This window comes from Convolutriloba macropyga, chromosome 3, assembly GCF_964194025.1.
Source record: "Convolutriloba macropyga chromosome 3, txConMacr16.3, whole genome shotgun sequence".
Taxonomy (NCBI): domain Eukaryota; kingdom Metazoa; phylum Xenacoelomorpha; order Acoela; family Convolutidae; genus Convolutriloba; species Convolutriloba macropyga.
The window spans coordinates 75,941,693-75,954,522 of NC_134470.1; the positions used below are offsets into that span (position 1 = coordinate 75,941,693).

The window sequence follows — 12,830 nt, forward strand, 5'->3', positions numbered from 1 at the left end:
CGGAAGGTGATCTATCGAGAATTCAAATGGTAGTAAACGATCTACCCATCGTGTCAGTCTACTATTATATGATTTATTGGATCTGTTTTCTCTCATAATAGAGAGAAGGGCTCTATGATCAGTTATCACAGTAAAGGGTTTGCCGTATAAATAATACTTAAAGTGTTCCACTGACCAAACAACACCCAGAAGTTCTAGTTCGTTTATGCTATATCTGTCTTCAACAGAGTTCAAAAATCGCGACGCGAATGCTACAGTATGCCACCCATTAGGTGTTCGTTGCTCCAATGCGCATCCCAATCCCTTACGCGAGGCGTCACATTTAATTCGCGTTTCCAAATCCGGGTTGAAATGTTTATTTTCAGTTGTTTCCGTAATTTGTTCTTTTATTAAAGAAAACTGTTTATCGTGTTCTTCCGTCCAGAGAAATTTCGAATTTTTCTTAAGCAATGGTCGGAGGGGGTAACATAATTGTGACAAATTCGGAATAAATTTTCCAAGATGATGTACAGATCCCATAAAAGAGCGAAGTTTTTTAAGATTAGTAGGTGCCGATAATTTTCCGATTGCATCTGTTTTACTTGAAAGTGGGGTTACACCAGACTGCGTAATATTATGACCGAGCCATTCAATATTCTCTTTTGCGAAATGACATTTTGCCAGATTTATGCGTAAATTTTCCTGATCCAGTTTTATTAGACATTTTCGTACTAATTGAAGATGTTTTTCGATTCCACCTCTACTAACGATCAAAATGTCATCTAGGAAACAGAAAGTATTTTCTAAACCGGCTAGGGTACAGTCAATAGCTTTTTGGAACTCCGCCGGCATGTCCGTCAGCCCGTAAAATCCAGTTTTAAATCGATATGTGCCAGTCATATCACCACTGACTATATTGAAGTTACAATGGCGAGCCGTATCACTGTGTAGCTTTAATTGACTATAAGCGTATTGCAAATCAAGAGTTGTGAAATAAGCAGGCTCCTGCGGCGCCGTTGACAGTGTTTGCGAAATCGTTTGAATTAGCGAATCTATATTAGGCATTTGATACTTGTTTTTATGAATAGCTTTGTTTAGGATTTTTGAATCAAGTGCTATTTTGATTGACTTATCCTTTTTTACCGTAATGACAATCGGAGATATGAAAAATTGATCTGAGCAGTTGTTTAACTTTTCAATATGTCCTTCGTTTAACAGTTTCTCTAATTCAATTTTCACTTTCGGTTGGAGGTGAATGGGTACTTTTCGTCCTTTTTGATGTATTACTCGATAATTTTTGTGAAATTTTGAATTGACCGTGTGGTTTTTTGATTTCCCAATTCGAGATATCAAATCAGGAAATTCCTGTGCCATTGATTTCTTGATTGCACAAGGTGGATCTATATTATTAACTTCAGATTGCGGGCAAGGCTTCTGAGAAATTGTAATACCTAACTGGTCAAAAAGGTCCCGTCCTAATATTGGTCTAAATCCATCGGATACAACTGTTATTTTTGCCTTCTGTATACTCCAATCATTGCATTTTACCGGCGTTTTCAAAGTGCCAAGAGGTTGGACGATATCCTTAGAAAATGACTTCAATTCCAATGGTCTTTTCTCCGACCATTGTGATTGAGCGCAATTGAACATTATTTCTCTTGCGAGTGACATATTAATAATGGTACAACCACTACCAGAGTCTAGAAGTAAATCGCAGTTTGTGTTTCCAATTGTTAGTGTTAAGTTTTTCAGTGTCAAATTTGGGGAACTCGTATTTTCAATAGTGGCAACGTAATTATCATCCGAAGAATCATAGTCTGAATTGATTTGCGTATTATAATTGATATAATTGACGTTTAGACTTTCCTGACTAGAATTTTGGATAGATGTTTCTGCCGTATCTATATTGTTAATGCGATTAGTTTGTTGAGAGTTTCTCGTAGAATTAAGTCTTCGACGACAAACTTTAGCGAAGTGGTTTTGCAAACCACAGTGATTACATTTCTTACCCATTGCGGGGCAAACCTGACGATGTGTAGGTGTCCAGACTTGACCACAACCACGGCATTGACCAATGGATGCACGGTTTGTGACTGTTCTGCTTGATTGAGGTCCTCGTACTCCCGCGCCGCGAAATCGATTGAATTGGTGTACTGTGTTTAATGTACTGCCAGTTGCTCCGTTATTGGATGAAATTCTTTGCTGATTCTGATTACCCATTTCCATGTTTACTGCAATGCTGAGTGCCCTCTCTGGTTCGACTGTGTCACTTAGAAGCTCTCGCTGAATGTCATCGTCTAGCATGTTAGTGATGAAAATGTCCCTGATGATGGCTTCTTCACGGTTTTCAAAGTCACAATTTTCAGCTAGTTCTTTTAAGATGCTGTAGAATTGCTCTACAGTCTCGCCCTTCTTTTGCTTCCGAGAGAAGAACACAAATCGATCAAATGTGATGTTTCTTGGGCGGATAAAGGCAATCTCCATCATTTCCCAGAGTTTTAGAGTAGTCAAATCGTAAATGTTATCGTGCGGGAATTTTTGTGTTAATAGTCGTCTTCCTTCAGTACCAATACTGAGGTACAACAGGGACACGCATTTCTGATCGCACAAATTCCAAGGACGCTCCCCACATAGTATTCCCGCTTCGGTTATTTTTTGACACTTTAGTTCCCATTGTAGCTTCAGCTGGTTGTTTCTTACTCTACGTTCTCTTTCTGCTTCCTCGGTTGTGTCGTCAATCGGCATTTCGTACTTCGGTTCCACTGGTAGGCGAACTGTCGATGGTTTGGGTTGAAGCAATGTGTCTATAGTTATGTTCTCGCGAGCGAGAATCGCTAGTTTTAATTGAATTCTCCATTTCTCCCATCTGATTGGTGGGTCTGAGGTTGGTTGTTCCCAAAATGGCTCTATCGACAGCGGTGTTTTTCTCGATTCTCGAGCTGGCTGCGCCATGTCATACAGATTTGCAATCTGTAGATTTGAATTGTTTCGTAGCGCCAATTAGCGTTCTTTACTTCGGCCAATTTAAGAGTGAATTGGCGGAGCGAATTCAGGCTTTGTTTTGTTATTCAAATATTGATTATTTGAGTTACAAAGTTTAGGTTGATTTGGCGGAGCGAAATCACGTTCGACTAACTATCGGGTATTTCGCTTAGCGAAAGATACCAAATTTTAGATGCGTCTGAATTTAGACTTTTGCGGATTGAAATCTAGTTAAGAGAGAGAGAGTCAACTATTTTGAATTACGAAATTGAGAAGAATGAAATTAGGCAAGATTAACAAAAATGCTTCACAATTTGTTCACAAGATAACATTACTAAATTGCGGCAACTGACAATCACGAGACAAGGTGAACAGACAAAAGATCATGCATAGGATATAAACAAATTAACAAGTATGAAATCATCGGATTTGATCTTCAAAATTAAACTGAATAAATGAACAAATTAAAATAAGGAAATTGAACTAAATTAAGTTAAACAGAAATTGAACTAAATTGGTTGCACCAAATTAATGAACTCAAACTAAAAATGTACTATTGTACCACAGACTTGAAGTGAAAATCCATTTAAACGCCATCCAAATACTCATCAAACAAAACGTGCCTTCACTAATTTATGGTTATCTTTGAGTAATTCTTTGAATTGTAAAAAGAAATTAGGAGCGCTATAATAGCCGGCTGAGAAGATGAGGGCGGCTATTAAAAATTAAGGTTTCATTGCAAAAAACACTAGTCTTACAAAAATATAAAATAAGCGCATATGTTTCTCCATAAGTGGATTGAGTCCAATTTAAATGGTAAGACAGTAAGCAGATGGTGCAAAAGATGTGACTAATAAAGATGTAGACAAGGGTGCCCAACCGGGCAAAGGAATTAGTTTTTGTGTCCATTTCGGTAAATGCCGTGGAAAAAAACTCTACCGCCAAATTTACTGCATTATTTTCTTTGTTCATCACTATTTTCCTACTTCGAAAACATCGCTATGTGTTAGAGTGCTAGCCTCTTCCGATAATACCCCCTCCCCCAGTCACAAAAAGTTGGGGGGGGGGGGTATAACGTGAAAGAACCAAACAATTTTTACTGTGTCATATTGATCCCTTCTACAGTGACGACCTCGAAAAATTTTGTACAAATTAATAACTTGTTTTCTAGGAAAGCAAAACCAAAAATTTTTTTCTGATTTTTTAACCTACACATAGTGGCAACCCCCCCCCCCCCCACAGAACTGTTGTTATTGGACTACCAAAGAGACTGCTTTGTGAAAGAACGGAAAGAACTCCTCAATCTTAGTTGTAGAGCATAAAGAAAGGAGACGAATAGCGGTGAATTAATTTTTTTTCACCGCATTCACCGCAATCACCGCATTTCTTACAAAAAAATCACTCAAAAACCTCCACCTGGGAATTAAAATCTTGCCCCGACTTCAAATTTCATGTTTTGTTTGCTTACTTTTGCCTCCTTTGCTTCCTGTTTACTCCTCTGTGCATCCTGCCATATCCTCTTCAGTTTCTGTTCCTCCCTCTGCTTCCTTTGTTGCATCCTCTGCTCCCTCTCCTCCTTCAGGTCTCTGTTGTACCCACTCACAGGGGCACTCTTCCTACAACAGATGTCAACTCTCCAGGCTGAGGTGTGCCCTCGAAATTGTCCTAACCAGACCATTTCGAGCGCACACCAGATCATTTTGCGCTCGAAGTTGCACTAGCGCACACAGCCTGGGCCGGGTCCAGCAATAATGGCAAAGTATGTAAGATTAACGATAACAAACGTTGAAAATTAAAAAATTCGCCGAAATTTTTTTACTTAATTTCTCGGTAAATGTAATGAAAGTGTTGAGAATGTGTACGATCAACTCTAAGAATTGCTGAATTATGTATAACTTTTGTCAAGTAGTTATTAACAATGAGATGTTAGGAAGGGATGAAATTGGTAAGAAGGGTTCTCAGTGTATATGGAGTCTAAAATCATCCAGAATTTTTGCTATTGTTTGTCTACGAAAAGTAGGACTTTTCTTTGGTTTCGTACAAAAAAAGGAAAAAAGTTTTCGAATTGAGAACTTCTTTCAAGTTGTCAAGAAGCCACTTTAGTCTGAAAGAAAATGTTTGTTGTACGATCTTGCAAGATTCTGACAGAATGTTGCAACACGATGCATCGGCTTTCAAAAAATCTTGAAAGAACTGGTAGGAAATTTTTTTCTAGCAAGAAACTTTTAAAATACACTCTTTTGTTAACGAATCTTACAAGTTAGCATTTTTTTACTTTTAAAAACATTTTTCGGCCTTCGGGACCTATTCTTGAGACCTCTACTTATTGCAGGAACTCTCGAATGTCTTGTTAAATGAATATACAGATAATTTGGCATCATTAAAAGGGAAAAACATCAGAAAGTTATTAATCTAAGGCATCAGAAAAAAGTTCCTCTAACTTCATTTTTCAATATTTCACCTGGTTCTCAAAACTCTCTGATTCATGTTTGTTTTACGTTGCGAAAATTTTATTGCAACTAATTTTTTTAGATAAGTGTTTCGTCCGTGACAGATCACCGGCAGCATCTTGCATATAATCATTTTTCTTCCTGAAGCTGCCAGATTCCTACACGATATCTATCTTGTATTGCCTGAGTTAGCCTCAAAATTACTGTCTCCTCGAGATTGAGATAATTCACTTGTCTTAGATGTCCACTCTGTCACTGTATACATTATTTGCCTCTTTTGTTTCAGCTAGAATTGTTTAATTGATCATAGCCTGACCAATGTTGGCTGCAATGATGGTACCACGTGAAAGTTTCACACGCAAAAAAAGTGACCATAGTCACCAAAAAAGAGCAATGCTGCTAATAAAAATAACAATCTGAAATGTGGGGAGTATAAAAAAAAGGCCAGCTGAGAACAAGCCGAAGTCGCCTAATGCTGTTTCGCTTCGATTACGCAGGAACCAAAAAAATTATTGTTGTTATTTTTAATTCAACTTTTCTTAACGTTGTTTGTCTGTTTACAAGATCTTGCAATATAAAAATTTTTCCTTCTCAACCTTGCAAGTTAAAACTGTTTTGCAAGAATTTCCGACAAAAGTATAGAGTCTAATTCATCAACATCTGTTGTTATGGTTTGTCTAAGAAAAAAATCGCATGATACAATATATTCGATCCGAAGCAAATACGATTTTTTTAAAATAAAAACTGGTGTATTTCAAACAAGCCAAGGAACTGTTCAGATCCAACAAAAAAAGTCCTGGGCAAGTGTAGTGCATAAGGATAAAGAGTATGATTATCAGGAAACTTAAGTAAAACTTGACCAGGAAAAAGTTGGACTGATACAATTTATTGCACAAAAAGAGAAAAAAGCCTGTCAAGTAAGACGTGTGAAAATTTTTAATAAAGTGTTATGTCAAGCTTCATTTTCTGAAGGCAATTTTCATCATAGGTTTTCTGGCTTTTGCAATGTTAAGTACTCTGACCTTGGTATCGTTTAAAATCATTTATGGTGCAATTGATGTTTTATTTTTAAAGGCAGGTACTCAAAACTTATATTAAAATGCTCATGGACGTCTTTAGATGGATCACTACTGTCCAACTAATGTGGCACTAATGTCCTATTAATGTCCCGCTAATATCCCTCTTATATCCAACTAATGTCTCTCTCCAATGTTCCTTAAAGCTCAACTAGTTTTAATAATGTCTGCTAATTTTTCTCTACGCACCATAAAACGGCAGTAAGCTAACACTGGTAAACTATTTTTTGCGTGGAATAGTAGTTAACCACTGGTGAGAGCATCAACTTATAATGCACTGCCATTAAAATCAGCACTAGTTTTTCCTTTAGAAATTTATGGTTTTCCAATCGGTTCAAGGAACTGTTCAAATCCAACAGAAAAGTTGTACGCAAGTGTAGTATTTGAGGAGTCCAATAATCAAGAAACATATTAAATCTTGACTAGGAAAAAGTTGGGCTGATACAATTTATTGCACAAAATGAGAAATAAAATGAATTGACATTCTTCAAGCCTGTCAGTGAAGGTGCTTTTTCGTTGTGTGATTGCTATAAGATGTGCAATAAGGTTAAATTATATGTCAAGCTTTTTTATCTGAACGCAATTTTGAGCATATTTTTCTTCCTTTTGCAATTTTAAGTACTCTGGCCTTGGTATCGTTTAAAATCATTTATGGTGCAATTGATTTTTTATTTTTCAATGCAGGTACTCAAGACTTATGCTAAAAGTGCTAGAGAACGTCTTTAGATGGATCACTAGTTTCCAACTGATGTCGCACTAATGTCCTACTTATGTCCGACTAATATCCTGCTAATCTCTCTCTCTCCCTCTCTAATGCTCCACTACAGCTCAACTAATTTTAATAGTGTCTGCAGATTTTTTTCTATGCATTATAAAATGCCAGCATGCTAACACGGTAAACTATTTTTGATTGGAATAGTTGTTAATCACTGGCGAGAGCATCAACTCATAACGCACTGCCATTATGATCAGGACTAGGAAAGGCAAGCTTCTGTAAGATCAACGTTAATTGAAATTAATTCTTAAATGCGTAATTAGATAGGACATTCGATCGAAATGACAGTAGATAGAAAACAATTTAACTTGGACAGTATAGCTAAAAATAAAAATCATTTTTATTCTCTTCTTTTTTGCATTAAATAATTGGACACAAATTGGTAATTATTATTTAAGGCATCTCTAAATTAATTCAACAACGTAATTGAGAAAAGTGATCTGAAATAGTATTTGAAGAAAGTAATTGAGAAAGTAATCGAGAAAATAAATAGTAATCTGAATTTTGCAAAAAACAATTGCCATCGACGGTTTCGAGCCGGAAAATTTTTTCAAATTTTCGCAAAACTTTCTCGTGTAAACAATGGACATCAACTGTTTTTTGGAAATCAATCAACGCTATTTTTTTTACCCACAGTCCCAGAGTCCGTTCATATAATGACTTGTTTCTTTTGATATCCTACACGGGTTAAATCAAAAATTCTTTTATTTTTTCGAGTTTTTTAACCAAATAATTAAGTCCACACATGTTCGACCCCGACCTTTTGTGTTCGAGGACGACAGATGTTCAACACATATTCAAACCTGATCTTCATCAACCAATCCAGTCAATATATTTGATCAAAGATCAAATATATTAATCAAAGATCAAATTATTAATCAAAGATCAAATTATTATTCAAAGATCAAATAGAAGAACACCTATCAAATTACAACCTCCTATCGAAAACACAGTTTGAATTCAGAAAAAATTTTCCAACAATTGATGCTCTTGTTTATCTGACAGAAACTGTAAGACAGAAACTTGATGAACAAAAAGTGGTCACTGCAGCGTTTTTAGATTTGTCAAAAGCTTTTGATTCAATTGACCACTCGCTTATACTAGAAAAATTTAAACACCTTGGTTTCTCCTCTTCGGCTATCTTTTTCAGTAAGAGTTATCTCAGTAAACGACATCAACGAGTAGTGATACCAGAAGCTGAATCTGACTGGCTGGAGGTCAGGCAAGGAGTTCCACAAGGCACAGTTTTAGGACCACTCCTGTTCAACCTATATGTAAATGATCTATCAAATTTCATCAACTGCAGTTTAATCCAATAAGCTGACGATGCAGTTGTCTATACTTTCGGCAAAAAAATTACTGATTGCAAGCTTCATTTAGAGAAATCAAATTCTCCTCTTGTTGACTATTTTTCATGCCATTCTTTAAAACTGAATTCAGAAAAAACTGAGTTCATTGTCTTTGGCACTTCAACCGCAGCAGAGTCTATTAAAGTTGACAACCATATAATAAAAGAAGTTAAGAATGTGAAATATCTTGGAGTAATTTTGGACAAAAAATTAAAATTGTTGTACCAACAACAAGTTAAACAAATACTCAGCAAGATGGCGCAAGGAATAAAAACACTTTATGTCCTGAGAAACGTAGTACCATACCATTTGCGCAAAATCGTATTGAATTCTCTTGTAATTAGTCATCGTCATCTCCAGTACTCAGCTGTTTTGCTTTCGTCAATTTCAAAATAACTTCTGACAACCTTAGAAAAGCAACTCAATTGGGCAGTTAAAGCTTGTTATTTTCAACGATTTAACAATTCATCACTTAGTATCAAACTAGATAATTATATACTGCCAATTAAACAATTGCTTGAATACTTGAACAGCACTGTATGTCAATCAACTCTTGACATTTAAGAAGCCTGCCTTCCGGAGAATAACAGGACTTAGCTTGCCAACTTATAAGTTTTACCGACATTCAAGAACGAAAACTATTTTTCTTGAAGAGAGGTCAAAAACATCATGGCTGGACAAAAGTATCATCCTATGAGGCTTATCATTTAATAATTGTCTTGAAAAAAACTTAAAAGGGAATGAGTCAAACAGACGGGTTAAAAAAGTTTTCAAAAACTACTTATTCCAACATTTTCAGAAGGACCCAATGGGAAATATTGTCGGCAATGTTTCTTGGGAAGCTTTTAAGTTTAACTAATGCTTCATTTTTGAGTTTGTATTCTCACATGAGAGCTTAGAATTTGTTTCTTCTACCTAGAGAAGAAAATCTTTTATCTGTTTTTTATAATTTATGTTATATCTTTACACTGCCATTTGTGTTATTATTAGGCTCCTTGACCTATTTATACTCATTTGGAAATTCAGTGTTTTTTTGTGTTGTACCCGTAGTGATCACCAAATGGTCGACACTGACCATTAAATTTCCTTTCATATGCATAAAAAACTTAAAAATTGTAGAAATTGCCATTTATACTTGTTTATGTCTTTCTGACCAGATTTGGTAGATATTATGACGCCTAGGGACGGGTAAAGCTCTCTAATAGCTGCTCAGCGATATAATGTCCTCAGGGTTTTGCTTGTTCATTTACTAATCAGACAAAAAAACTCAGACAAGGATTCTGTAGTATAAAAAATTGCGTTAACAAGACTAATTGTAATATTAATATAACTAGCAAAATTTGTTTGAGAGCAATTATTTTTGTTGGATGTGAGCAATGAATTATGTCCCATCTAACCCATCAATAAAAAATGAAGAAATGTAGCACTGAGAAATATGATTTAATATGAACTTGCGGTTTTGAAGTTGCCACATCTTATTCATTGGGTTCTCCACTGGTGTATATTTACCTTTCTCCAAGTCACACGTGCTTATTTGAAATATCCATTTTGAGATTTTTTAAAATCGGACGCTATATAAACTAACCTTGCATTCTATATTTTCGCAATGAAGGGATCGGATCTATTTGTTTTTCGCCCCTGCACTTAAAAATTATGTGTATGCAACCCACTACTACCCGGGACGAGGGTTTTTGTCAAAATTATGTAAGCTAGCCGGTAACTAACGTTGACAGGTTGGAAAATTAGCCGCAATTCATTACAAAATTTTGCGGTTTATACAAAATTTTGCGGTTTATAACCGTAGATTTTAATTAATTTTTCGTTTCTAAGTGGAATTCTTAGAAATATGCCGTACTTATTAGTTGCATTTAGCCAAAGTTTAAGGTTCCGTACAAAATTGTTGAGTTTCATAGACTAACACTTGAGTTATAAACGCGTTTTCAACGCAGTTAACATGAACTTGACAAAAGAACGCTTTGGAGACTCTAAAATCAGTAACCTGACCCCATCCCCCACGTACCCAACTACCCCCTCCCCCTTCTACCCTCCGACCTATTAAATCAACGCTAAATTAAACGCAAAATTATATAAGATCTACGCTCAAAATTAGGTATGATCAACGCTTAATTCAACTCAAAATTATGGAAAATATACGCTAAATTCTATGCAAAATTACATAAAATCTACTCTCATAATCAAAGCAAAAATTATGTAAGATCTACGCTTAAAAACGCAAAATTATGTAAAATTAGCGATAAATAAATTGAATTTTTGTAAGATCTACAATTGATCTCACATAAATTCAACGCATTCAACGCCAATCTTATATAAAATAACCGGCTAACGTCGGGCGAATTGTTCTCAAACGAACGGCGAGCGGTTGGCTTCCTCAACAGCTAGCCACGGTTTAGTGACCTCAGGGCACTACCTCTTTATACTGTTTCTGAAGACGAAAGTCAAATGGGTGAGACGAAAAATTGGCCCAGCGAAAAATTGCATGAAAGACACACAGGATTAATATATTTGCTACAATTTGCCTATTAGATCATTTATGATAAAGATAATTCAACTATAACTCATTGATAATGAGGATCAGAGATGATGACATTACGCTACATTACAGCAGCTGAAGTGCGGCATCAACAAAGAGAGAGAGAGAGAGAGAGAAAGAGAAAAATAAAACGTGAACGAGAAATAGAAGGAAAGGAACCCTAACCGAAAGAGAGAGAAAGAGACAGGAATATCTTTCATGATTGGATTCGACACAGCAGCTTCTAGTTTTTTTTAACCTTGTTAATAAATAAATCACATAGAAACTAACTGAAAAAGGCAAATTTGAAAAAAAATTTTCAACTTTGCAATAACGAAAATTAAAAACTTTTTTTTTGTCTCGGAAGTTCTGTCCAGTAACCCGTCTGAAAGACTTGAAAGAATTTATTGGCCAGTAATGGTCGTTAAACTCAGAAAAGGACAAAAAATATTAAAAAACTTTGAAAAAATTTACAAACTTTAACAAAATCTTGCAAAAATTCAAGACATTTATATCTTAAGAACCAATTCATTGTCTCAAGAGACTATCTGTTATCCTTTTTTTAAGCCTGAAATAGTTTCACAGGCTCATAAAGGTCCATACAATTGGAACAAAAAAATTTTCCAAAAACCTGAAAAGTTTAAAATTTATCCAAAAACTACTAAAACCGGAGTCATAAAAAATGTTGAGATCACCATCCCATTAAATCTAGAAATTATGCAGCAGCTTATTGTCAAACCTTGGAGGAGGTCACAGGGCCTCTGTTGACGTAAAAAATTTCAAAAACATGAAAAAATTGCAAACAATTTAAAAAATTGCTTAAATTAGTGATATTAAAATCTTCAAGAACAGTCCATTACATCTATAAGCTATGCAGTAATATATTATCAAACCCTAGAGGAATTTTCGTGGCCCTTGAAGCTAGAGAAACCTAAAAAAATGACAAAATTCAAAAAACTTTAAAAAAATTGCAAGTTTTACAAAAAGAGAATTGTAATATTTAAATGTTGACAAAAAAAATATTCTCAGAAACTAATTATCAAAACCTAACGGAGGTTTTTCGACTCTGACCCTTGAGGCTCAAAATTTCTGATTAATGACTATAAATGTCAAAAATTTGGGAAAAAATGGCAAAAATTATCAAAAATATGCTAAAATTCGTGATGTTAAAATCTTGCAAGACATTCCATTTATTCTAGAAAAAATTGAGTAACATAATTTCTCCTAGAGGAGGTTCCTTGGCTCTTGAGGCTGAAAAATTCTAAAAAAACTTCAAAAAATTTCGGAAAAACTTGAAAAAAAACAAGTTTCATCAAAAAATTGCTAAAATTTGTGACACTAAATAGTTGAAAAACTATTCCATGGCCATTAAAAACATGTCAGTAACTTATTATCGCACCCCTTAGAATGTTTCCTGGTCCCTGGTCTTGAAAGACCTGAATAAGGAGAAAAATGTCAAAAAATTTGAAAAAAATGCACGTGTTGTCAAAAAATGCTAAAATTCGTGATGTTAAAATGTTGAAACCATTTGTTGACAACTAGAAACAATGCGGTAACCTATTATCGAACCAAAGAGGAGGTTTTTTGACACCTAGGGCTGATAAAAATATAAAAATATCAAAAATTTTCAAAAAGCTTGAAAAAATTACAAAATAGTAAAAAAAAATGGGTTTTTAGCAAGAGATTGTT

The 12,830-nt window shown here is 35.1% G+C and overlaps 1 protein-coding gene across 1 annotated transcript in view; it reads right to left on the reverse strand.

Annotated features, from left to right (window-relative positions):
• LOC142336741 (uncharacterized) overlaps positions 1-12,830 on the reverse strand; it is a 76,994-nt gene that overhangs the window by 56,706 nt on the left and 7,458 nt on the right. The window contains exon 4 of the mRNA XM_075385650.1: positions 4,430-4,577. Coding sequence (XP_075241765.1) covers positions 4,430-4,577 — 148 coding nt within the window. The remainder of the gene's footprint in view (positions 1-4,429; positions 4,578-12,830) is intronic.